The following is a 26,944-nucleotide window of genomic DNA, read 5'->3' as shown; positions in this document are numbered from 1 at the left end:
AGTTTTGTTTTGTTTTCATGCAAAGCTAGCCAACTTGTTTGTGAATCGGGGACCTTTCCACTGTCACCTGGGGTGTCTTGAACCTACCCCAGTTATTCCGACATTGCTCAGAAGCTCCCTGAGAATTTGTCATTTGGATTCTCCTTGTGGGCAGGTTCATTAGGCCATGTAATAAAACTAGTCTCATTATCTTATAAATATTCCATATTTAAAAAATCATTATTATTTAGTTAGACTTGTCAGAGTTACCAATGGTGATTATTCAAAAATTGAAACCCTTCTTAAAATGTTAAGATTTCTCATTTGGAGGCTAATTTAGACAGGAAATACTGCAAGTGGTGGAAAGGGAGGGATACAAAATGCTTGAGCAATAGCAACTTTAATGGAATTGAGTAAAGGGCTTGAAGCAGGGTCCATGAAGTGTGATGTAGGCATCAACTTCTCATGACACTGTCACCTGCATATTCCTTATAAGAAGAAAGTTTGAGTAAATGACATGTGTCTCTTTGATGTCCTCATGTCTATTTTTGAGTCCAGATCAGTAAGTTTAATAAGGAGAACTAAAGAAATGAAGCCATGCTTGTTATTTGATCCAGTAAGAGTTGTGGATTTTCCTGAAATTCAAAGGAGAGATGAGATGTTAGAAGCTTTTCAACCCTCAGCTGAGATCCTTCTCTCTGATAGATTATAGATGTCAAGGGTCTCCGCTTAGGAATGAACAGCAATGACTTTTTTTAACCGTAGTAAAGAAACATGTGTCTGTTGAAACCATTAATGCAGGAATATCATCATTTTCCCATTGAGAATTCTACTCATATGTTCATCATTTTATCAGTTAATTAAGGTGCTTGTCCATAGTAAGGGCCAGTTTCTGTTTAGATCCTGGAGGGTAACACATGGCTTGATGACGGATACTGATCCATTGGGGGTCATTTCACGCCCTGCTTCCATCAGCTACAGGAGGTGATACTCTCAATGGTAAAATCCAGTTTAGGTTTCTTCCTAATACATCCGAGAAAACCCATAGAAGATTTTAAAGCCAAAACTTTAATAAACAAAAGGAACAAGAACAAAACATATTGAATAATAATAACTGAGTCTTCATCTTTCATGGTTTAAAAAATTGAAACAAACTGCCCTTTTTATGGGAGGTAAGTGAATTTAAAGGGACAGTTTTATGCTGTACGTGTTTCTTTATTTTTAAGTCATATTAACAATATTTTCAGATTTTTACTGTGAAATCTATTTCGGGCTTATATGCATATTAAAATTTTTTTTCTTCTGGATCGCTATGACCAGAGACTAGACTAAAAGGCCAAAGTACAATTAATGTATGGTTTTGGTTTTTTAATCTTTGCTTTTGGACAAGACACTCTTGACCACAAGAAAAGGTTGTCCACAGGGGGTGGTTGCTACAGCTCTCGGGGATGGTTTTACAAATGTGGACTGTTAGGCTGAATTTACTGCTGTTTTTGGAGTCTTTTCTTATAGAAAATGTAAATGTTCTCTCTTTTATACTTGCTGCAGAATGCAGTGCGTCATAATCTTAGTCTTCACAAGTGTTTTGTGCGAGTAGAAAACGTTAAAGGGGCAGTATGGACAGTGGATGAAGTAGAGTTCCAAAAACGAAGGCCACAAAAGATCAGTGGGTACGTCCACCGTGTTTGAACTTCTCAGCCCAGCTTGGATTGTGCTAACAAGTGTAACATAGAGGCTTTGGCTGCAAGATGGTGTTAGACCAAAAGACTGGTCTCACGTTGTCTCAGTTAAGGGAAGCAAAAAAGCATTTCATCCCTCCTGTTTTGTATGCCCACCAGTCCCCGCCCTGCTTGCCAGTCTTTGTTGCATCACATGCTAGTAGCTTTTAGGTGGCAATGCATATTAACCCTCACAAACCATTTGCTTATGCTTATTGCATTTTATTTTCTTTTTCCTGTTCCCTGTATTGGATGTCTGTTCTACCCCCAACCCCGTCTCCTTTTGTTGCCACCTCATCTCCTTTGCTGCTGCTCCTATCCCAGGGTGCCATTCGCACCAACCTCTCACTGCATAAGTGCTTTGTCAGAGTAGAGGATGAGTTTGGGTCCTTTTGGACAGTTGATGACGAAGAGTTTAAACGTGGCCGCCATATTCAACGAGGCCGTCCTCGCAAATACTGCCCCGATGAAAACTTTGACGAGCTTGTCGCACAGTAAGAGCCTTTACTTGCTTTTGTTTTTTTTTTCTGCTGTTGCTTTGGCTTTGCATGGTTGACCCATCCCATGTAGTTTTGCATTTCACCAAGTAGCAGTGCCACAGCTTTCTGCAACAGAACTGAATTGTATGATTTGTACATGTATATCTCTTGTTTCTCTGTGGAACACCAGTGACTTGAATAATGCTTTTTTGATGTCTTTAATGCAAATACTGGTTATCTTTTGATTCAGCAGCATACGGGGACCCTGTAACTAAATACTTCTATGTGAATCGTAATTCCTCCAAGGAAAAAGGAAGTTTTTATTTAGAGTTAATATGTTTATTTGGGTAAATTTTTTCTATATTTTGCTTAGTTTAATAATATGCACTTAGTGACATGTTTGATTAAAGTGCTTCACGCTTAGGATAGAAATGGGTAACAGCTCCTGTAGTTCCTTTCAATGCCAGCAGTAAATGGAGGCCTTTACTACCAGAAGCCCCTCTTTTCCCACAGTATCTCCTCTGTGTTTATTTGGCATTTTTACTCTTAACCAGGCTAGAGATTGTCTTAAAACAGTGTCTTGCCTTCAGTTAGCAGACACACTACACACACACACACAAAAAAAAACCATGTATATATTCTCATACCCTCCCAATTTGGCTGTGCAAGAAAAGCTTCAGCCCAACCCCCTGCCTTACTTAGCAGTGACCCTCTTTTGGCAGACCCTGCTCTCTATTTTCCTTTGGCAAAAATGTCCCTTGGAGATCTTCATTAGGAGCTACCATGCCATTTCCCTAGCATTAACTCTACAATTCAAATCATGGAGAGATGTAAGAGCCAACATTGTGCTAGCTCACCCCCAGAATGCTGCAGTCAGCTCCCTGACTCTCCAGCCCAGTGCCCAGGCTGCTGCTTTTCTGTGAGAGTAAGGGAAGCTGTTACAGATGGGCATAGAGTTCACTATTTTGATACAAATATTTTTCAGTGGATGGAGTGCCCATTACTTAAGCCAAAATTTTATGTCCAGTTTCCTTGAAGAGCATAATCTATATTCCCAAAGGAGTTCACACAGACCAGCCCAATAAAGCCAGAAAACCTAACTTCTCTTTGGTTTTGATAGTGGGGGAAATTTCTGATTTGGAAGGTTAACAGTAAACTTAAACAAAACTTATCTGGGAACTCAGGCGTTGCTTGCATTTAACTTGGAATTTTTTCTTTTTCTTATGCAGTAATCCTTCCCTCATTAAAAACATGCAGAGCAGCCACGCCTACTGCACACCTCTCAATGCAGCTTTACAGGTAAGATGAGTAGCTGTCCCGGATACACAGCAGAGGCACATGTCTCCCCCACTCATTTCAAAATATATTAGCCTCACTCTAATTAGATATTAAATTTTAATTCCGTTAAACTTTTTTCTTAAGTGCACAAAGCATCGTCCTCCCTGGAGGCAAACACATCGGCTGCTTCAGCATTAGCAGGATGCTTAGCATTTTGAATATTGTGGCAAAAAAATTAAAAGTTCACTTATTAATATTTATCAGCAGTATCATAATTTCCATCCTCTTATTTCAGAATTTCACTTGAGGCAAAAATACCACAAGTGTAATTACTCTAGCACAGCTATTAATGTGCTGGATGATAGGCCACTGGATCATGTGACCTTCCATTGTTCACAGGCTTAAAGGGAAAGCTGAGCTTTTTATTTCTTCTTTTAAAGTCTGTTTTAGCTTCTTTTTTTGTCTTTGGCAGGGGATGTTTTATAATATCTGGGTTTGGTTTGCTTTGTGACAGTAAACTGCTTTTGTTTAAATGTTAGAAGTGTTAAAGAAAATTCTTTAGGATTCCAGCAGATAGCTCAGATCCCATAGTGAGCACACAGAGCATTACCTTCTGACAAGGCAAGCCCAGGATGAGGAACCGGTGGTACTGGAGTGGGAGGGGCACGACCCCTGCGCTAAGCAGGAAGGAGATTACCACACCAAATCGAGTTACGGAGGGCAGCATCTGCGTCTTGCAAGCCTTTTATTTACTATGTTCCTCAGTTACCGAGTAGTAAAGTCATTTCATGAGTCCACAAGAAGACTGAAGTACCGCCTCATTAAAGTACCTGGGTAGTGTTCAAGCCTCCCTCAGGACTTCACAGGTAGGCTGTCCCTGTGGCCAGTGGTCCTGATTGATTTTGATCTTGCCTGCATTGTTCTGGAACAGGGGCTGCGGGAGTCTTGGTAACTTTTAGATAACATATTCTATAGATAGAGCTGACATATATGACCTAATACTATTGCAGACCTTCTCTGCAATACTATTAAGCAGAGATCTCCAAGGGACATTTTTGCTAGCAGCATTCTTGATGGGGACTGGGTCACCCTAAAATTGGCACTTAGCTATTACAATGTCTTGTGTCCCCTCCAGCAGGCAATAGTACATAAACAGATATTCAGACTTCATGAGGGGACAGCACGAATAGAGAAGTCTCAAAAAATGCTATTTTCAGGATGATAATTAAAGAATGGTTGAGACACTTGGTATTATGGGAATGGTGCGGGTTAACGAGATAATGATGGCTTTGCTATGCATTAAACAAATATGTATTGAGCACCTACTCTGCATTGTACAAAATTATTTTCCCAGATCACTCTGCAGAGGCTTCAGGCTCCCAAGAATGGATGACGTGCCTTTTACACAGTTTCAGTGTGGAGGCAAATTCACTGAACTTAGCTTTTCAGTAATTATATTTATTTATTCTTAGCCTGACCCAAATTTAATAGGAAGAACTACTCTCTACATTTCTTTTAATTACTTGTAGTTTACACAGTAACTTTAGAAAAGCAAATGAAAGCACGCTTAGATGCCACCACTGTAAATACCATTCATTAGTAACTTATTTTCCCTGGAGTCTTGTGAAGTGTGAATTTAAAGGCTGTTCTGCTGTCTCTAGAATAGTATTAAGATTACAAGCTCATTTGACATTCATGAGGTAGAAAGGGTTAAAAAAAAAGGCAGTGATCCTCCATCTTCTGGATTCCCTTAACAGTGTAACTAATTTCAATTAGGATGCTCTATCATTGCACAGCTGTTCAAGTTTCATCTTTAAAACATTTGGTTTTTGCCTCCTCTGCACCTTTCCTTGTTTTTAAGTGAGAGCCCAAAATGCTGCTGCAGTTTTCCAAGAACATTTTATGTCCATAATTAAGTAAGGTAAATCAGCTGGTGCAATTTCATGTTGAGGAGTGGTCCTTTTCCTGTCCTCTGTCAGTTTGGATCCATGGTCAGTAGACAATCTCATAAGGGAACTTTCTGCTGTACAAATTAAATAAAGATTCTACCAGCAGGCCTTCCTTTCCATTATTGCCCATTTCCATTTTTCAAGGCAAGTAAAAATAATAGTGGAACAACATCTTTAAAAGATTACTAGAGTAACATAATGCAAGATGTACAATATATAAAATAGGACAGCAGAATCTACTACAGAAATAAAACATTGGACTTGGGACAGATTGCATTATGCTTTGAAAAAGTGTAGTAACTAAGGGTAACTATAAAGCTTCATATTTATAGACTGCCTTTTCCCTAGGGACCTCAGAGTGGTTCACATTCCAGGAGCGATGGTACTTATGGGCTGTAGCACCCTGAGTTAAGCATCTTCGTTTTCTTGGCAGAGGTGCCAGTTTGGTGCAAAACCACATACTGTGCACAGGACTATTTATACAATTAAGTCCATCATAAAAGTTGTAGCCCAGCTGTTTCTTAGGTGGACATCAATTACAACAGGAACCACTTGTTTAGGCATAAGCAGTTGGTGGAAATTTTTCTAACCTTGAGTGGGTTGCTTATATCACTCACGCAACAAAGACTGTTCAAGTGGCTCTATTGTGTTTCAGGCACCGGGTTCTCTTTGCAGCCCATGGATTATTGTTTAAATGGATAGTGCCAGGTTTTTTTCACTTACATTTTCCTTGTTTGAGGACCAAAGCATCAGTGTAAGTGCTTGCCTTATGGCCACCTTCTGCCACCGTGGCTTCTAGGTCTCTGCCCATGTTTTCTGATGCAGTCCCAATCAGAAGTGGCCTAGATCTAGAACCCTTCGAGAGCCAAGGGGAACAAATTACCCCAAGAAGGTTGCCTTGTCCATTGGATGAGTACCTCACCCCAAAAAGCACATTCTCATAAACATCGGATTGAGCAGCTGCTAAAATCCTAAGCTAGAGATGGCCTCACTTTTACCACATTCTGACTGAATAATAAATAGATAAATGAGCTAGTGAGAGCCAATACTGTGGTATTTGGGGGGAAAGTGATTCAGATGATAGTCCTAACAGAGCTTTCATGACCAGCAGAGACGTGACCACTGTGTTGCTTCAAATAAAGGGAGTTAAGATGCTCATCCAGCTGCAGTTTGTGCACACACACACGTGCACACACACACGTGCACACCACACACATCTAGAAACCACTCTTGCTTTTCACTCTGCCAAAAAATAAAAAAATAAAGTATTATTGCAATTGCACAAGATTTGTTGAAAAAGTTCTCAATGCAGATTATTTGACAAACTGCAGGAAAATGACAAATGTTCAGATTTGCTATTCATTGGAATGAGTTCACTCATTTTGGAAATAAAAATCCCACTTTTTAAAAGAAGGTAGTTATATGGATTTTGAAGTGGAGGGAAGGAAAAGCTGTGGGCTTGCAGGTGGCCTGGCTTTGACAAAGGCCATTAGCCAATGCTAGGTTAGGTGTGTATAGTTCTAACATGGGGCTTGAATCCAGAAGGCTTTTCAGGCTTTGGCATTTATTCAGTGAGACTGTGATTATCATAATAGGAAGGTTCCCTGTAGCCAAGTTTTACACCCATTCTTTCTCCATGTTTGGTTCTTACTTTCTGTCTAGAGCCAGGATTTCTAGAATAGTTTGGACTCTGCATGACTAGCCAATTGAAGTCACATACCAGATTGCCCTACGGCTATAATTTTCCTCATTAGGATGGACAACCAGGCATAGTGTGGCCTGCAAGTGGACAGTTTTGATAAATCTTGGTCTAATTGCAACTGCCAGTTTTTGAAAGTCTGTCCTCTTCAATAAAATGAAAAGTCCCTGGATCATAATCACTACCCAAATGAACAATATGGAGACTTTAGTCCAATGATATAGCTGACTATTTTCTGCATTTCAGACTGAGTGGTCATTTTATTAAAATGCAGTAAGATAGGAAGTGAACAGTATTCCACTACAGAGTTCAGGAATTTTTCTTTTAATTTTCACACTTTTTTTTTTGCAGATACTCATTTGGACTGATTTTGTCACCCTCAGTATGGATCTAATTAAGCATCCAAAAGAAATTATGATTTAGAGCTTCTTTGTGGCAAAGATAGATAAATAGATAGATAGATAGATTAATTGATTTATAGTCCTAAAATTCTAGGTGATTGGTCTGATCTGAGTCTGAAAGAATGTGTGGTATTACCTTCAACTAGTTGTCTCAAACTGCAGCTGAATGAATTCAGAAATCATTAAAAAGGGGAGTGATGGGGGATAAAAACCGATTCCAATTCTATAGTCTCTTCCTCTTCTATAGGTTCTATGAAGTAAATGTTTATGGAAATTCTCATAAGTTTGAGCTGTGCAGCCAGAATAATCTAATCAAATCTCTAATATCCAATACTGGAGTCATCAAAGTGGATAAAGAAATGAAAATTCCATTACAGTTCCCTGTGATCTGGAAATATTCAGTTGCTCTTGAAAAAAGGCATCAGACATAAACCTCATATTAGATCACCTTGTCTGAACCATGTGACTCTATGCAGCAGGGCTGAAGCGAGTCCCCCTCCCCCTGCCCCGGGTAGCTCTTTGAAACCAGGCTTGGGACATGTGTCACAAGTCTTACTTTTAAAGCAAAATCTGTCTCACTCTAGAAACTTGAATTTGCCAACCACTCTACAATAAACTTAAACTGGAGGCTGTCGAATACACCTGTAATTAATAGTTTCCCTCTCTGTGCATACCATACGTCTTCATAAATTTTCTCTTGGTTGATGGCAGGCTTCGATGGCTGAGAATAGTATACCTCTATACACTACCGCTTCCATGGGAAATCCCACTCTGGGCAACTTAGCCAGCACCATGCGGGAAGAGCTGAACGGGGCAATGGAGCATACCAACAGCAACGAGAGCGACAGCAGTCCGGGCAGATCCCCTGTGCAAGCTGTGTGAGTACTGTCCACGCAGAAGAGACCTGCTTTCAGATTCCAGTCTCCCTATTGTATGTGCACACAAGCCCTTCTGTGGCCACTTTGACACTTTCCCTATAATTTCTGATATCCTGCAACCCAGTACTTATGGAAACATTTAGCTCGGTTAGCACCATTTTCTAACTTTCCCATAAAGGCGATGGCTTCATGCAGCCTTTAAGTACACACAGCAGTAAAAAAACCTCTGCTTGGCATCTCAGAACATTATTTAAGCCACCTTACCTTGTCCTCCTAAAGTTAGTATGCATCACTCTGAAAAAGTTTGTGGTTTGTTCACCTCGAGGGCATGCTGAACCTGGCGGGGAGAAAGAAGATGCTCGTCTACCTGCTTGTGTGATAAGCTTACCTGTGAACATAGTGCCAGAGCATTGTTACCAAGCATTCATGATGGCACCAGTGAAAGGTGGAATGACTTATGGGCTGCTCTTAAAATATCAAAAGGAAAATTAATAGCAGCATTCTAGCAGCAGACGGCAGTGTAATGAGTGCACGTATAACTGAGTGAAGTGAGGGGTGATGTTTGTCCATGCTGAATGGGAATGTCCCCAGGACCAGGCAAACCACAGGAAAGGCTCTAGCCCCCTGTGGGTGTGTCATGGAGGGAACAAGTGGGACTCTTAGCAATTCCCTCCCTCCCAGGAAAAGGTCGAAAGAGAACAGAAACCACCCTCTCCTAAATAATTGGATTTGCCGGGATGGGGTGAGGGTCTGGAAGGGGGGTGCTAAAGAATGAGTGTTCCTTTTAGCCAGTGTCTGCAAAACTATGCCCACTCTAAAGGAGTAAAGTAGCTCAGTGTTTGCATGTCAGCTCTTAGAATAAGCTGCTTGTCTAACACAATTTTTCTGAACTACGCATCAACATCTTATTTTAAGATTATTTGAGCAACAGGAATGGAAAATGTGACCTGTAGCGATTAGGAACAAAATGCATTGGCGTCTAATGACAAAGAAAAAATGCTTTCCACCAGGGTAATTGGTGGGTTTGGGGGAATCCAAAATTTGACTATTTAGCTTTTGGATTTGTGATTTTTAAAGATGGAAGTGATTTTTAGTTTATATGAATAGTCTCTGATTATTTACTCCACATTATTCTGAGAGCTATTCTCATGTATCCTGCTTTCTAAAGCAACATGGTGTTTCTGACTTGATCGTTACCACACTCATGTTAATTTTTAAATCATTGTCATAACAGGAGATTTTACTTAGTCATCAAGGAAGTTCAGAGCAAATGTGAATTGCTATATAAGCTACTTCAAGAATGACTCATTAGAACAAAAATATCTGATGTTATTGAATGGAAAATATACTGTTTCTCACAATCCATATGAACTCCAAGACTTAGTTGACATATATTCCTATTTAGTATAAAGGTTCACTTCCAAAAGGGAAAACAAGAAAGATATTTGGATAAAAACCTCAGGCAACATTTTAGAGTAATGTTAATTTTGCTGTACAAGATAAAGCCACTATAAAGTGAATTTGTTTAACAACTTTAACCCCAGTATTACCAGAAACCATGTTTTACAGCAGTCAGCATAATTTTTAACAAAATGAAGGTTTCAGCTACTTAAAAAAAGAGAAACCTTACATAAAGACATCAAAATGCATATGATTTTCTTGCTCAAATCTTGCAGGTTCACACTGCTTGCTAAATATAATCGTGTGTCAACAGCATGTCCCCTGTGCCTGCTGTCAGTGTCATAGACTGTTACTCTTTCTGACCCCAGATTTCCATTAAGCGAATTCTCTAATGACATAGTTTTCATTCTTGTCCAGTATGCATTGCCCTGCTATGATGCAAATTGTTTCTTAACTGTTCTAGTCTATTGGAATAAATCAAGCTGTAAGCCTTACAGCAAGGCTTAAAGGACCTTGTTAGTACTGTAGCCTAGGAAATATCTGGTGTTAAAACAGAGCTCTTCATCCTTACCATTTCTGTGATACTCAAATACTGTTACACTTTCTTTCTCTTTTGAAACCCTGGAAAGTAGTCATATAATTACAGCTTTGGGACATTACACTTTTATACTGATAGGAGCTAAAGGAGCTACAAAGCAAAATACTCAAAGCTGTGCACATACCCTGGGGACTCAATGCCTTTAAACACCAGTCTGCTTTAGTTTAAAACTCTTGTGTTCCCAGAGTCGCTAAACAAAGGAATTACTCAAATATAAGGTGGGAAATGTGTGGTTTTACAGTTACTCACTAGTAGCCCTTTGGGAATAGGAGTTGGAGAAGAAAAATTGCGTGGGTGTGGGGAGTTTGACCTGCAAGAGAAGAAGGAGTGTCCTGCAGCTCCAGTTTCGGGAAGACACGTGGATATGTGTGAAGCATAGTATCTGAACAGTTCACATCTTACCAGAAGTATATCTTGAACGAAAATCCATTCTCTCTTATTGTCTGAGCACTGTGTGTCTGTATTACTGCATTTGCCACACTCGGGGATCTGCGGGTATCAAGAAATATCAGCAAGCTGATTTCATCTCTGGCTGTGTTGTCAGGTTGTCACACAGAAGATCGCATCAGTTAGTATTTGTCGGGGGCCCACTCTGCATTTGGCACTGCGCTTCAGCCAGTAGGCATGACAGGGTCGTTACCTATGTCTTTGCGATAGTAATAATATTAGTGAAGTTTCACTGCAAATGTGGGGAGGAAGGAACAAAACACTCCCTAATGTGCACTGTGTTGGGGGGTGCTTATAGGTATCAGATTTTTATTTAATTGTTTTGCCCAGCAAAATATTTGTCAAAGTCTAAAAACTGTAAAGCAAGAATTTCATTATGACTGTGTAATTTCTTCTAGGTCCTCCCACCCCCTCTTTCCCATATCCTTTTATTTCTCATATCATCAAATTCAGATTTCTAAACCAGAAGAGATTAATACATCTGATAATTTAAAATAACGAAACTAAGAAAATGTTGAAAAACTACATTTGAACCTCAATATATAGCAGAGTAAAACACAGACACAGTTTTATCCAGTTAGTCACGACCGTGTGATTAGTGAAGAAGGCAATTAACAATTCTCAGCAGTGAAAATGTGAAACAAACAAGAAGAAATATTTGCTGTTGTCACGCTGTCAGTAATTCCAGAAACACAATATGGTAACCTGAGCTTACCTTATACCTGCTAAGCAACAAAATATTTTTAAAAAGTAATGCTTGGTGCTGATTTGGTTGAGTCTAAATTGATATAGCAACTTTGGACATTATTATCACAATAACTCATAGTCATAAAGATGTTTTGGCCTTTGCTCTAACTTAAATTTCATTCTTAGAAATTTATCCTAAAGGGGTAAATCAACAGAAGTAGAAATCTTGATGGATAAAAGTCATCGTTGTATTGTGCAAATAGCAGAAGAGAGGGGAAAGAAAAAAGACAATCACGAACTCTTGAGTATTAAGGTGCTAATGTGTCAACAAATAAATGGTATCTCACATAGCCATAAAATTATAACTGTAAAGCTAGAAAAATAAACAGTTGTGTTCCTGTTGTGTTTACAGGATATAAAAATATGACCCCAAATGGAGAGGCTAGGCTAGAATGAAACACCTCCACTAGTTAGGGATTATGGGCAACTTTTATTAAGGAGTAATAATCAATACAGCTAATTCTTCCCTGAAGAATATAGGGGATCCTGCCCAGGCTGACTTTCCAGGCATTCACGTAGGCAGGTGCATGGGTTCCCATGCTTAAAACCATTTCTATCTTGAAATTCTTACTACATAGGGCTCTGCAGATTATGTAGCCAGTCCTGGGTCTCACTGTAGAAACACAGATAAATGGCACCTTTAAAAAACTAAAAGTAGGTAGAGCACAGCTAGTAAAGTGTGCAGTCATATAATTTGGCTGTATTTTGTTTTGCAAGTAGTTTTTAAGAATATGGGCATGGTTTTTAAAAAGCTGTTTATCTTAACATCTACCCCCAAAGAATCTCTAGGCTGTGCTGATATTAGAGCCAGTTGGTTCTCTGAAGGTTTACATCCGAGAGCAATCCAAAGCACTCCTATTTGTTTTTAAATGGTCCAAGTTGCCTTTGGGGTCTGCATACAGCATCAATTATTTAGGAAACCAGCCATCCCCAGTAACACTTCTTATTACTAATACTTGATAATGTCAATTAAAAATCCTTCCTGCTGCAGCCTGTCCCGGCAATGGGGCCAGTTTAACTTGAATGGTTCTTTTACATATCAAAAGCCCCATAACAGAAAGTAATTTGTATTTGTAAAGAGTTGGTTGTAAATATGATTTACGAACAGCATTTCTCAATTGTTATCAGAGTGGTGTCCTGTGATCCCTGCGGGGCCCCTTAGGCTGAACCCTGCTCAGCCCATAATGAGGCAGTTGGCAGATCATCTCGCAGGGCCTGCATCCTGGTGGCCGCTACCAGCCCGGCCTCATGTTCTGCCTTGTTTACGGCTGACAGCGTTATTATTCTGATTGGGGCTCTGCTTCCTTATCACATTGTTGTGTTGAGGGAGCCTCTTCCTCTTCGTTTGTGTTTCCTGGCAGGGCTTTTCTTGCCTTATTGACAGTTTGTAAAAATATGCATTAATTTGGAGTTTCAAGCATGTATCATGGTGTCTCTTTGCTGTGTTTGCTTGAAGTTGATTAATGATAGAACCTCGCTTGGGGTCGGTCTCAGGAGAGTTCTTTCACAGGTTCCGCATGTTAACTAGCAAAGCAGAATGCACAGCGAGCGGTGATTACCCAGCCTTCCTCACTCCGTGATCCCCGCAAACTACTGTTGTCTTACAGATTCTTAGTTCATATAATTATTTAAAGATTTGTGTTCACGCACCCAGGATGCCATGGCAGGGCCTGCTTTTCTAGTACTCCAAGTGTAGTCCGCAGGCCAGCAGGATCACCTGGGAGCTTACTAGAGATTCAGAGTCCCAGGCCCCACCCCACATCTTCTGAGTCACATTCTGCATTCTAACCGAGATCCTCAGGTGATGGGAGTGCCCAGTGAAGTCCAAGAACACCACTGAGGAAGAGGCCTTCTTCTGTCCAGAGATCAGTCCTTCTAGAGAGCAGCACTGTACAAACTTTCTGTGATGATAGAAATGTCTGCCTCCATGCTGTTCAGTGTGGTAGCCCTAGCTGCATGTGGCCATTGAACATCTGAAATGTGGTCAGTGCAACTGAGAGATTGAATTTTAAATTGTATTGTTTTAATTAATTTTAATTTAAATAGCCACATGTGGCTAGTGGCTGGTGTGTTGTACAGTGTTGCTCTATAGTATGCTTTTGTGTTACCCCAAACAACTAAATTGCATTGGACTGGGCAGTTCTCTCAGTGAACCTTTTCTTGTGTTTCCAGGCATCCTGTGCATGTCAAAGAAGAGCCCCTTGATCCAGAGGAAGCTGAAGGGCCTCTATCCTTAGTGACAACAGCCAACCACAGTCCAGATTTTGACCACGACAGAGATTATGAAGACGAACCAGTAAATGAGGACATGGAGTGAATGTCTGGGCAGGCCAATCCCAAGAAAAAAGATTGGGAAAAAGCAAAACAAAACGTCAAAAGTTAGCAGTGAAATCGTTCTCCATTTGTTGTACAGTCTGGAGGAGTTTCACTATATTTTGACAACTCTGAAATGTGTTAACTCTTAGTGCCATCAAGAATCCCATTTGGGAGTATTTTTGATTTTTCTACTTTTTGTTGAAAAAAGGAATTTGTACTCTGTGCATTGGATGGACTTGTTTGGTACTTGGGATTTTCCTCTCTTAGCAGTCAACATCTGTTGTAAATTTGCTAAACTGATTCACTTTTAGCAGCAGACTTTGAACTGCAGTCCTGCCGATGTTGGAGCCCGAGGACACCCAACTGAGCATGTGCACCTACACTGCAGACCAAGCCTCTGCCCAGAATTTAAGGATTCCAGTGGACAACCTATTTGCACAGTACTGCATGTTGATTATCACTGCCTTTTACACTTTTTTTTTTTTTTTTGCTTCCAGTTGGGATGGGGAAGGCCTTTGTGTGTGTGTATTGGGGGAGGGGTTAAAATAATTATCCCAAACTTTTTAATGTATTGCTTTTTTCCCTTGCTTCTACTATACCATTTTAAGTTCTGACCTCAGGCCTCCACTTGGGCCCACGGCCTCTTGGAGGCTTAAAGTTTTCTGTACCTTGTGATGAATGTTAATAGGTGTTTTTATTATACAAAGCTGAATGTCATTTCTTGTTTGTAGTTTTCTGTCCCTCATTCCATTTTCCTTCAGACATCACCACATTTTCTCTAAAGCCGGCAGACATTCCATTTTGGTCTTTTTCAAAAAGGTCCCAAATGCTGCGCTCTACACATGAAGGTCCTCTCACATCGATGTGAAGTCCTGCTAGAAAGACAATGAATGACAGAAAAAAGGTATAGACACACTCTAGGAGCAATGCAAAATCATTTTACAAAGCAGAAGGGTTTTTTCCTCTTTTTTTTTGCAGCTACCATCATTCTTAATAAATGCCACAACATCTTACCCACAGTAGGAACCATAGGCAGCACCCTCCAAAAAAAATCTCATCATTGTTAGACTGACAGTCTGACTATGGAAGGCTCACCTTCGCGGAACCAAGTTGTAATGAGCCATGTTAAACCAGTGTGGGTTGCTTTGTTTGCAAAATGACCAAAAAGCTGGCTTCCCTGAGAAACGTTGCTGAGAGAGGTGGTGGTGGTAGTGGTGGTACTGAATTTGAACATCAGTTAGACCTGCTTGGTGGCATTAACCTGTTTGAATGCAAATAGAGTTCAGCTTGAACTTGTTACGACAGTGAATGAAGACTGAGTTCAGCAAATGCTACAGTGTTCATTTCATATGTGCAGATTTGCTCCTGCAGTTCAGTTGGTTATGCAATGCGATCGCACCAACCCAGTATCAAAAGCTAACAGTAGAAGACATTGCCTGGATGGGGCGCATCTCAGCCCTGGGCTCTTTGGGAAATGAACGTGCAGGACGTGATGGCCATTGTCAGCACAACCTCCATCCTGAGAACCCCGGACACTTCCATGCTGTAGCCACTCTCCTGTCACTCATTTATTTATCTAGGACTGTGGCTCTTGCTTTTGATTTGAGAGCCCTTGGGAGCTTTATTTATATTTTTTGTACCTTATTTTTTCTAAAATTACCAAAGATATTACACAAAGGTAAATTATGTTCTCTGTTTTATGCTTTATCTGATGAAGCCAAATATCCTCTTATTGTTGATCAAAGGAGGCAAAAGAATTTAGAGGCAATTGATGAGATATAGGCTATTGCTAACCTGAGGAAGAGAACTGCTCCTTCATCATAAATTTAGAAGACCAAGTAGGTAATGGAACCAAAGTTGTTACTTTTTTTAGTTGTTTTTTCTCTTCTGTATCCCTGAAGATCCTAAAACTCATTCTTGTAAAGAGATATAATGGGGCTACTGAAGATAAGAATAGGACATTGTATTAAAGGAGCAAATGAAGGAAAGGAGTCCCATCTCAAAGAAAAACATGAATGTATGTCACTGAAAATTAGGGGGTGTCCAGTAAAGGAGACAAGATAAAATTCGGAGAGAAGAGAAAGCTTCCACCGTGGAAATAGACCACATAAAATTCTAGAATACATTTTTTAAAAAGGAAGATTGTATGCCACTTTTGTTTAAGGCCTGTGCTATAATCACTGCATTGATTTTGGTTTATCTTGTCATATAGCCTCTGGGTTTTTTTATTTTAAATTTTTTCCTTCCTTTTTTCTGATTAAATTTTGGTCAGCATTTTTTATTTTAAAAAGAAGAAGTAGCACTCCTGTCCACTCGTAAGCTTGGTACAAAAACTTTTTCGGCAGTTAACTTTTGAAGCTTCACTCTGCTTTCTGTATAAAGGGCAGTCTGTGGTCACTCGAGACTTGTTTTTAACTTTTGCAGGCAGCTTCATGATGTGCAGGCAGTAGCCAGACAGGGTCATGGGAAGGGGGCCCTGTGCTTCTAAATTGAGTGGTTGCTGGTTAGTTTGATATTCAAAAGAGGATAAAAATCTGGTAGATTAGTTCATTCTCAGCATGTGTAGCTAGACATGAGTAAAGATAACAGCATGAGAAACTGTTAGTACGCATACCTCAGTTCAAACCTTTAGGGAATGATTAAAATTTAAAAAAATACATTTCACTCAGTTGCACTTAGTTGTATGTCTTGCATGCTTAGTCTAAAGACTGTAGCAAAAGGAAAAAAAAGAAAAATTAGATTTTGCTTATCTTTGCAGGTATCACAGCCTTGCAGAAGAACCAACTAAAAAAAAAACAATTCTCAGACTTTACAGCTAGCAAACTTCATATGATTTTTACAATTCCAATTCTGTATCCCTTGGGGCTATCACAGTGGCTTCTTTAGGATGGGGTTTATTATGTTGTACATATATCCCAATGTGTCTGTGTGAATCTTGTCTTTTTAGGGGGAGGGAGGAGGGCGGTTCTTTTTTTAGATATTGTTCCTAAGAAGGAATAAATGCATACACCTGTTTGTCAAAATACCTTTGCTTTTTGTGCAACTGCTTTATATTAATTTTACTTAAAAATAGCTTTGGGAAAAAAACTACTGTATGTAATGGATTTGCAGAATATGCTGCACATGTATTTTATTTAGTTATCCTTGCTTTAAGAATATTGGATGACATTTCCTGACACGTGGGAGGGAAAATTTCCCTTTTTTTTTTGCTTTGAAATTGTAACATAGTTGACAGACTTTTTTTCCCCTCTTCTCATTGATTAGAGCATTTTGTACAGGTTTTGTGTGTGTGTGCGCATGTGTGTTAATGTTTTTTAATACATTCCTATCTATTGTGTTTATCCTACCACTGCCTTCCTGGTTATCTTAAAGAAGTTCATACATCTAAAAAGATAAAAAGAAATGTTTCCTCCTGCTGCAGTAAATATTTTGCATGATGAAATTGCAGGGTCACACTTTCAAAGTTTATCAGTGAAGTAGTGATTAATGATGGGGCTTGTCAAAGCTATGGAACTTTTTGTATTAAAAAAAAGAAAACTGTACAAGGTGCCAAGATGAAAACACAGTCTGTTACCTTTTGTTTTCCCAAACAAAAGCATACAAAGGAGATAGTCCCTTGTTTCAGGCAAACGCACTGTCAGGAATGAGGATCCATCCCACTGGTCCCTAGAGTCTGTCCTGGTAAGACGAGTTATGCTGCCTGGTTTGAACCAGCAGCACAATGAAATATCAAGGCTTGTGTCCTGGATGAGTGACCACCAGCCTGCACCTTCGGACAGCTCTCACTGTTCCCAGCATTCCAGCAGACCTGGTAAAGAACAACTTGGATTCTTAACCACGAAATATGATGTTAGTCACTAGCTATTTTATCATGAAAAAAAGTTAAATATTTCCTCTCCTTTCCACATTCCAGCTGAGCTCCATTTCCAAGGGTACAAAGAACATGCTGATAAGGAGTTTGAATATTTTTGGTACCTTTGGTTAATGGTGTACCCTTTTGATATTTTGGATGTTTTTGAGAGTTGGTTTCACTTTTTTATCCTGAGAATGAGACTTGTAATTCTGAAGGCATTTTGTGGGCCCAGTGTAGTTCACACGGTTTCTGCCACCCAGGAGCCTTGGTGAAGATGGTACAGTGCGGACCGCGCTCACGGTGCTTCACAGATGTGTGCTGCCAGTAATAAGAACCTTTTGTTTTGTTTTGTTTTGTTTTGTTTTATTTTGATAAGGCATAAAAGAAACTCATTCCTTGACATCAAGTGTAATTCCATCATTCCGTGTCTGTGGATACAGACAATAAAAAAAATGTTGTGTAGTCAGTACTAATTACTGACATTATAGCATTCTCAAATGCAATAAAAATGCTGGTTGTTCACACTGGTAGTGAATGTTGCCACAGCCTAAGTTTCTTTCCCCTTCTGACCTGCTGATACTGTATGACAGGCACATGCCTTGGGTTTATCATCAGCTGCTTCCAACACTGAATTAAAATCAGTCTTATCTAAAAGCAGTCAACATCACAGAGGGCTGGAGCTCTTGTCCTCGGGATTTCAAAGTGAAAGTCTCCACTTATAGAACTGGAAAAACAAAAAGAAGAAAGCTACCTTTTCTCTCGCGGAAGCACACCTTTATTTTCCTTCATCAAATTTTATACAGAAAAACAATATGTTTAATAACTAGCATTAAGAGCAAAGTAAAATTTCAGAGGAAAGCAATATCATGAATAATTCATTAAAATTGCACATCTGCAAGATTAGTCATCCAAATAAAATGCTAATGTCAAAAATATGCACTGTCTATAATATTCTCATCAAGAAATCTCTTTGCATATAATGATAAATGCTTAGATTAGAACAAATGATTTTATAAAAATATTCTAGCAAAAATATGCTAGGTAACTTGCATTCAGTGAAGAAAACAGTAGAACACCAGTAAATATCAAGAAAAACAATCTTTGCATTTTAAAAAAATTGCCTATCTTTAATAAAATTTCTCTTAAATATAACTCTTGTATGCACTCTAAGGATTAGTGAACTAGGGTATCTTTCAGCAAAAAATTAAATCCTTTTGCAGCCATTTGCAACCTTTTTCATCTCATGGCACACAAACTACCAAAATTCTGCAGCACACCAAAATAAGTATTTTTTGCCAGTCCAAAAAAAGTGTAATTTTGATTCATTCACACCAGGCAGCTATTATTGTGTTGGTGTCATTTTTTTATAGCACAATCTGAAGGAATAGGTCAGTACCCCATGTTAAATAGTCAGGTATTGCATGTTTAAAAATTCTTGTGGCACACCAGTTGAAAATCGTTGGTCTATTGAAAGCAGCACATTAAGTGGCCAAAGCGTGGTAACAAAAACCATTAATTACCTGTGTAATTCAGAGCACATTACACAAACCAAGAGAAGACTTGAGAATTAACCTTGCAATTTTTATTAAGTAAAATCACTGACATACTGAGGAGCAGGTGAATATTTCTTTAGCATTGTTTTGAAGATCCCAAATTCGGGACAGACTTTTTTTTTTAATACAAGGTTTTGCTGTTAAGCTGTGAAGTGGTGCCCTTTCACAAGCAGTTAGGCCACAATCTGGGAGTTCTCTAGCCTGTTAATCAGTGGAACAGTCAAACCCCTCTAGTCTCATAGACCTGCTAAGTAAGAATATAACAGTAGGGTTAACTGAGATTCCTTAAAATGCCAGGCTTGAATGCAAGTACTGCCTACAGCATATGTAGTTGGTAAAACTAAACATGTACATATTTGAATGAGCTGAAGAACCCAAACTAAGTATGACAATGCATTAGTGACGATTTTATAGTGATGCATGGTACATTTTTAATTAAATTTCTGGAACTCTTCTAGAGCAGGGACGTCTTTTACATATTTATTTCAGGCTTGTCACTCAGGTAAACGAGGCAGCAAACAAAATGCTGATTTTTCTTTTAAATCAGGTTTTTCTCTAGAGAGCCCAGACTCAGAAATTCCTATTTCCCACCAACGCAAACAGATACATGATAGTGACGTCCCCGTCTCCTCCCCAAAAAGATCAAAAAGTGCAATTATTCTGACTTGACTTCCTAGATTTTGTCTTCTTTGATACGACACATTTATGTCCAGGGTAGTAATCACAGTTTATCTCACTATCATTGTAGGTGAGTCAACTAAAAGTATTCTTTATCCAAATAAAATGAAGTTGGGTCTCAAGCCTTCGTTTAAAGAATGGATGGATTGCTGAAAGGTTTAAGACAAAATTCCCGTTGGATAGAAATTAAATTACATGCGAAAACACAGGTGTTACTGTAGGGCCATATTTGCATTAGAAAAACATCACTCCAGATAAAATCTACTTTTATTTGTTTTTAAATAGTTTTTTTAAAGCTATGTCATGTTATTTCCACCCTGTAAAATGACATTTGATGCTTAATATATATGTACATACATATATATATATGTATATATATATATATATATTCAAGTTATCCATGGGCTCTTTTTTGGCTTATATCAAGATATAAGGAGGGGGAAAGATAAGCTTCAAGTTACAATGTTAATTTGAAGGTAACTGGTCTTTCAAGAATTAATTTCAGCCAGAGCAATAATCATTATTTACCAGCATGTGACATTTTTATCACTCATCATATTAGCAAATTTCCATTGAAAATGCTAAAATGGTTCGTCATAAGGCAGATAACTTCTCTAGCTATAAAAATGACCAACACAAGTGCCAGTACTCAAACATTAAATTATACTGTAATTAATAAAGACAGTTAAACTGTCTACTAGCAACAGCAATTTAGGTAACCACATTTGATTGGCTATAAATTGTAACTACATTAAAATTCCAGAAATATTAACAATATGGATTACTTGATGGGAGTCAGTGCTGATCACCAACTCTTTTTTTTTTTTTTAAACAACGGAAGCACAGGTCAGGTTGACCACAAATCCATGGATGAAGATCAGGCCTTAGCACTTTTAATCTTGTGAAACAAGCAATTACAAATAGCTGCATCGATTTGTTAAAAAGCTTTAGGTGACATAAATTGTTTCCTGTTTAGCTTATTGCTCTGATACATAAATGTCACCGAGTCCAGTATTAATTAGGGCCATAGAAGAACACAGGGTGGCTTCCAAAGATTTGTCAGTTCTTTTGAGAATGTTCTCAAGGGCTGCTCTCACTGGCTCACTTCTCATTAATGAGAGAGGAAAGGAAAACTGCTGTGTTAAATGAAGTCTTGAATATCAGCTTCATTTTATGTCCTAAACTAAATTGCAGGATTTCCGACTTGCTTTCTTACCACTTGACAAAGCACCACATTTAAAAAATATCGTCTAAATAGAAAAACAGTTACAAGTCATTTCAGCCCCTGTAAAGCTAACACTCTCCCTTCTCGATATGTAGTACTATACATGTTTCCTTGAGTTGATATTTCTACACTTAAAATATAATTTTAAATGGCTTATGCATGTTATTGACTTTACCATAAATCAAATGTATCATATTTACTTTCTTTAGGTTGGCAGACCAGTTAGAAAAATACATTAGATTTTGTGGGGGAAAAGTCTGGAGAAGATGTATTAAATAGAAGTTTTTACTGTAATAGAATATTAACATAGGCCAATGTTCATTTGCCATTAAGCTGATTCCTTTTTAACATACACATGCTTTTTATTATTTTGCACTCAAGCAAAAATTCCATATTCAAAAACCTTTCCATCTAGTCAGGAATGTCTCTGGCAAGAAACACGTAAGAAACCTTGACCTTCAGAAAGATAGCAGACATCGTCCACACTGAGCACTAGCCCCACTAGGCAACAAATACAAAGACACTCCTAAAACAGGAGGTACACACTAGCCAAGAGTGTGGAGTTGGGAGAAACAATTATTCTTTAAATCCTTCCTCACCTCTACTTCACCAGCACACAGATGAAAATGTTTGATTTGCAACATAAAAGATTCATTAATTACCACTTGAATATTTAAAGCTATTTTGCAGTCTAACAGAGACAGATAAAGCAGTGAATTAAAACCTCTAATAAAATTGTAAAAATATTTCTGTAAGTTTACCCATGTTATGATTTAGGGAGAGATTCAAGCATTCTCACAGAATAGAGTCTTAGAAATTTTCAAGTGTGTATTTAAAGAAAGGAGCTAAGTGTTCTTGTTCTTGGGAATAATTTGTTTCTCACTTTCAAATGTTTACTAATAATTTATTTTCAGATCAAGCCTGCTACTTTAGGACTCAGTGGATGGGCAAAAATATATATATACCAAGTGTGTCAGAGCATTGTGTGTCTGATCCAGAAATTAAAATACTTTCAAAAGTATTTCACTAGGCTGAAGGGTTTAGAAGCTATCACATAAAAGTGATTTCCTGCCCACAAAATATATCAAATCTAAAAATACCCATCTCCCAGAGCACAGGTCCTTTCCACCTTCTTCCCAGCATCATATTTATCTACTGACAATTCATTGTAGCATGTCAGAATCCTGGCATCCTAGAAGTAGACACATTCTTTGAATCAAATGCTAGAAAACCCACTTTCCAGGTTACCAGTCCCATCTCCAACGGCAATGAACTGGTTGATGTTGGCAAGTTACTTCACCTCTTTGTTCCTCCGCTTTCTCTTTTTCTTAATTGAGTCCATTTAACTCAATGATTAAAAGGGTCCCTTCCAATTTTAAAGTTGTAAAAATTTAATAACATATTCCTCCTTGGGGACTTTTTTTAATGAAATCTATGGTTTCAGCATGGAGTTTGTGTGGCACTCCATATCTCATCAATATTACAATATTGTCTAATAAAACTCTGCCTTGTGATGTGCCATTAGGGGCAAATTTTACTAGCACGCATGCTTCACCTATCCATCCATCCCCATTCATGCTTCCATCCACCCACCCACCCACCCATCCATCCATCCTTCCATCCTCATGCATGCTTCCATCTATGTCCGTCCATCTCCATGCATGCTTATATCCATTCACCTTTCCATCTATCCATCCCCAAATAATCATTAGATGACCTCAAATTCAATGCTAGAGATACTACCAGGGATAAGATGGACACAACCTTGGTCTCAGAACACCCAATGGTTCACCGGGAAACAGTTCTTAAACATTCAGTTGTATTGTAATGCAATATGGGTTAATGAGAGGGGGAGTACAGGAATATAGAGGAAGACCACTGAATCCCAATGGAGGCAATCAGGGAGGCTTCCTGGAGCACACAATGCTTAATTGAAATCCAAAGGATATCTAAGAGTATGCTCAGAGGAAGAGGAGAAAAGTAAGCAGAGGCAACAGAGCTGGAGTGAGGGGGGCATGGGACTTCACAAGAGTCAGCAAGAAACTTTATAGAACAACACTAACGTCATCATTGCAGTTACTGTAAATCAACCCTATGGCAAAACCATAATTCCAATCACTGTTAATAAATCTGAGTGCTTTACACAGTCAAGATCAGTAATGCCTGAGATATGGCTCACCCAGATGCATGTTCCAGTGAGGAAACTGCCCCTTTCCACCCTTCTGTTCCTGTCACACTGGCCACCTGGCTGTCCCTGGACACCAAGTACTCTCACAGCTTCTGTTTTCTTTCTAGTAGATGTTCTTTTTCTGGCTCTCTGCATGGCCCACTCCGTCCCTCTCTTCCAAAGTTCTAAGAGAGCGGTGTTTCCTTCCCACGCAATGTACACGGCACCCTCACCACTCTGCCCTCTGCAGTCATTGCCTACTTTATTGTTTCTATTGTGCCCAGCACCTCTCAACATCATATTTTCCTCTGTGTATTTGTTTATGGCACATCTGCCTCCGACTACCAAGGCAGAGAAACCACCTGCGTGGTTCATTACTGTGCCTCCAGCATAAGGCCCAGGAATTCACACTCATGTTTCTTGAGTAAATGAACAAATGTTACACTGGTAAGAAGGTTGGAGGTGGCATGAACCCCTGCAGTCATATTCTCACACCAAACCTGCAAGGTAGGATGGTCACCAGCATTTTACAGATGACACTGAGACTTTCTAAGTAACATACTCAAGGTCGCATAGAGAAGAATATGGAGGGTTGGTATTTGCCTCCATGTTTGATTCTATGGCCCAACTGTTGGCCGAGGTCATGCCACCTATCTTTAAAGAGCCTCTCAGCAAAATGGGGAGTTTCAGATAAATGTACCAAACATGCTTACATAATAATATCAGTTTAAAATAGAACCATTGCCGTTCATTTTAAAGACATTACAAAGTCATCAAGTAATGTGGAGATGAAACATCTAAATGTAGGCACACTATTAAATACAACAATGCTGGGGTGTGGAAAAAGGCTGGGTCTGTTGTGTGTCATGGATATTTACGACCTGCTTCATCTCAAAGTGGACTGTTTCTGCTCCTGAATGTATGGTAAGCAGCCCTACACCTTCCTTGAATCTCCTCAATGAGGTATGTTAAACGTCTTTTTAATAAGTAAATAGACACCCCTGCACCCAGAATACCACACTTTAGCTGATACCTGGTGTCCCTGGAGAAGATGCCTAGAGTAACCTGAACTCCTTGAGGACAAGGATCACTCTGTCTTGCTCCTTGTAGGGCCACCTTGAATGTGCCTGGAGGGAAATGAGAGATGCTGAAAACTAAAAAGACGGGCCTGGAAGTGGAGCCAGATAAGCAGGATTTCAGTCTCCCTGGCCTCTTGATGACCATACAACTTTGATCAAGTTACTTAAACCTCTCTGAGTTTCAGTAAAAATTCCCACATTACAACATAGTTATAAATAACTGGGGGAGATAGCTTGTGTAAAGAGCAAGCCATGGAGTGCATTGTTGATAAATGGAATAGAGTTTTGAGAACAAACAGACCCACTGCCTGTCCTCATGTCTTTTATACCCTAGCTGTGAACCAGGCCTTAGTCACACAGCCTCGTGTAGAAATGTCAAATTCCAAGTGTTACAAGAACATGTAACTCACAGAAAGATGTGTGCTTGTGAAGGAGGGTCAGGGAATAGGTCTTCAAAACAAGAGATGAGTGAAGACCCAAAAGGTGCGTAAGAATCAGGCAGGTGGACTTTCAGTGACTTAGCTTACCAGCATTCATTTCCATTCGTCAAGTAGAGCACCCTTACTTTTCTTTGGGGGTGCCATCCCTCTCCCCATCCCCTCTGTCAGTGTTACTTCAGCCACATTGATACTTTCATTTGCCTGGTTCGTTCTTATCTCAAGACTTTTTACAAAGCCTTTGAGAGAAATACTCTTTCTGAAGGAATTGTTGACTGGCTAGGACATATTAAGATCTTTTTTGATATAATGTGGAAAGGGCCCATCTAAATTACAGGAAAGAAGAAAACAGAGACAAAAGAGAAAGAGACACACATGGAATCCTAGAACAAGACAGAAAGCTGAGACCAAGACCAACATGGAACTCCAGGAGGAGAGACTGAAAGCAAAACTGAGAATAAAAAATATATATACTGATCACATAACTTGGGTTTCTGGATTTAGCCATGCCTGAAGCTAGAATATACTCCTGGACTTTCAATTATGTAAGGCAATAAATTCTCTTGTACACGACAGTTTGAGTTGGTCCTCTATTTTTTGTAATCAAATAGTCCCAATGAATGTATTATGAAGTGGAGGTCATTTCACAGAGGAAATGACATTCGTCAATGCCCTGTGGCAGAAAAGAACATTCCAAGTTCAAGGATCTGAAAGGAGGCCTATATGTGTGGCACTCTGAATGTGAAAGAGAGCATGGGCTAGTTGATGTTCGAGATTGAAGCAAAGGCTCATTATCATGGCTTCATGAGAAAGAATCATGTGACATTCTAAATACAGGTTCTAAATTATCCTTCTCCTGTCATTTTGCAGGTAAAATTAGAACTCCAATATACACTGGTATTAGGGAGAAGAATGGCACCTCTCTGGGGTAGAAGAGAGGCAAAATGAGTGTGCTCTTACAGAGGTTGATATAATCCAAGATGCCAAAAAGGGATAGTTGATCTGAGTCACTGAAAATTTACTAGGATGAATTTTATATCATTTCTCTCATTTCTTGATCAGAGGAAATTTGGCTTCAGGCTTGACTGAATGCCAGGTTCAAATGCAGAATCACAGCTAAGCAGAAAGAAGAGTAGCTAACAGTGGAGCATAGCTCTCCAAATACAGTAATTTTTCTAGAAACGTCTTCATAGCTTCAAATAAGCATGCCAATTAAGAATATAAAAGATGCTAAACAACAGAACAAGATGAAGTATATAGAGAATGTACTCAGAGGGTGGCACATATTTTATGTACTTCCTTCCTCACTAAATAGTATATCACTGTTCCATCCCCTTGCCTATCCCCCACAAAACTTTATCTCCCTGGGTATAAACCCCATACTCTCCTACCATAGGTGGGTTTCTTCAGCTGAAACTCAGGTGGCACACAGCTCTATGATAATGTTCCTGTTTTGCCCAGTGTTCAATTCTGCTGCTTGTGGTTCATGCCACAACAGCTAGTAAATATTGTGAGTATTGCCCATTGTTTTCTCTCTGCAAATAAACTGACAACAGGTTGTGCTGTATCTGAGGGTCCAGAGCCAATGCCCTCTGCTCTCACCATCAGATAATTCTAGAGGAGGACTCTGGCTCAACCTAGCGAGTTATCCCCACCTCTCCCAGTGAATCATAATGACTGACAGTGGGAGGGATATTCTTTAACTGGCCGTGTCTGTGGGAAATACTTGCTAGATTCAAATTGAATAGGGTAAAACTTTCTTTATTAAAAAATAAGTGGTTCTGGGGAGGTCAAAACAACTGTCTACTATCACTACTAGTGATAAGCATTGTGTTGAACTAACATCATTAAAAGAGGGGTCCCTAGTCCTCAAGTTGCTTCTAATCTGGTCACACCTTAGAGACAGAGCACTAATTCACCTAACAAGCAGATATACTAAGTGCTTACCATGTGTCAGACACCTTGTTAGACTCTGGGGATTTAGTAGTGAACAAAGCAGAAAATAATCCCTGCCTCCCAAAGCTTTCTTTCTAGAAAAGGGAAACAGACACTATAGTAAGGT

General features: G+C 39.2%; 1 protein-coding gene across 20 annotated transcripts in view; it reads left to right on the top strand.

Annotated features, from left to right (window-relative positions):
* The window catches only part of FOXP1 (forkhead box P1), a 623,669-nt gene extending 605,396 nt beyond the window's left edge, over positions 1 to 18,273 (top strand). For all 20 annotated transcript variants that reach the window (XM_037040949.1, XM_037040948.1, XM_037040945.1 and 17 more), the window contains 4 exons: positions 1,528 to 1,649; positions 3,406 to 3,475; positions 8,215 to 8,381; positions 13,747 to 18,273. In XM_037040949.1, coding sequence (XP_036896844.1) covers positions 1,528 to 1,649; positions 3,406 to 3,475; positions 8,215 to 8,381; positions 13,747 to 13,891 — 504 coding nt within the window. In that variant the 3' untranslated portion in view covers positions 13,892 to 18,273. The remainder of the gene's footprint in view (positions 1 to 1,527; positions 1,650 to 3,405; positions 3,476 to 8,214; positions 8,382 to 13,746) is intronic.
* Positions 18,274 to 26,944: the final 8,671 nt, after the last annotated feature.

The sequence above is a fragment of the Sturnira hondurensis genome, unplaced genomic scaffold (genome assembly GCF_014824575.4).
Source record: "Sturnira hondurensis isolate 20B ecotype Veracruz unplaced genomic scaffold, ASM1482457v3 Scaffold0002840, whole genome shotgun sequence".
Classification (NCBI taxonomy): domain Eukaryota; kingdom Metazoa; phylum Chordata; class Mammalia; order Chiroptera; family Phyllostomidae; genus Sturnira; species Sturnira hondurensis.
The sequence above is the reverse complement of the archived record's forward strand: the minus strand, read 5'-3'. Positions and strand labels throughout refer to the sequence as shown.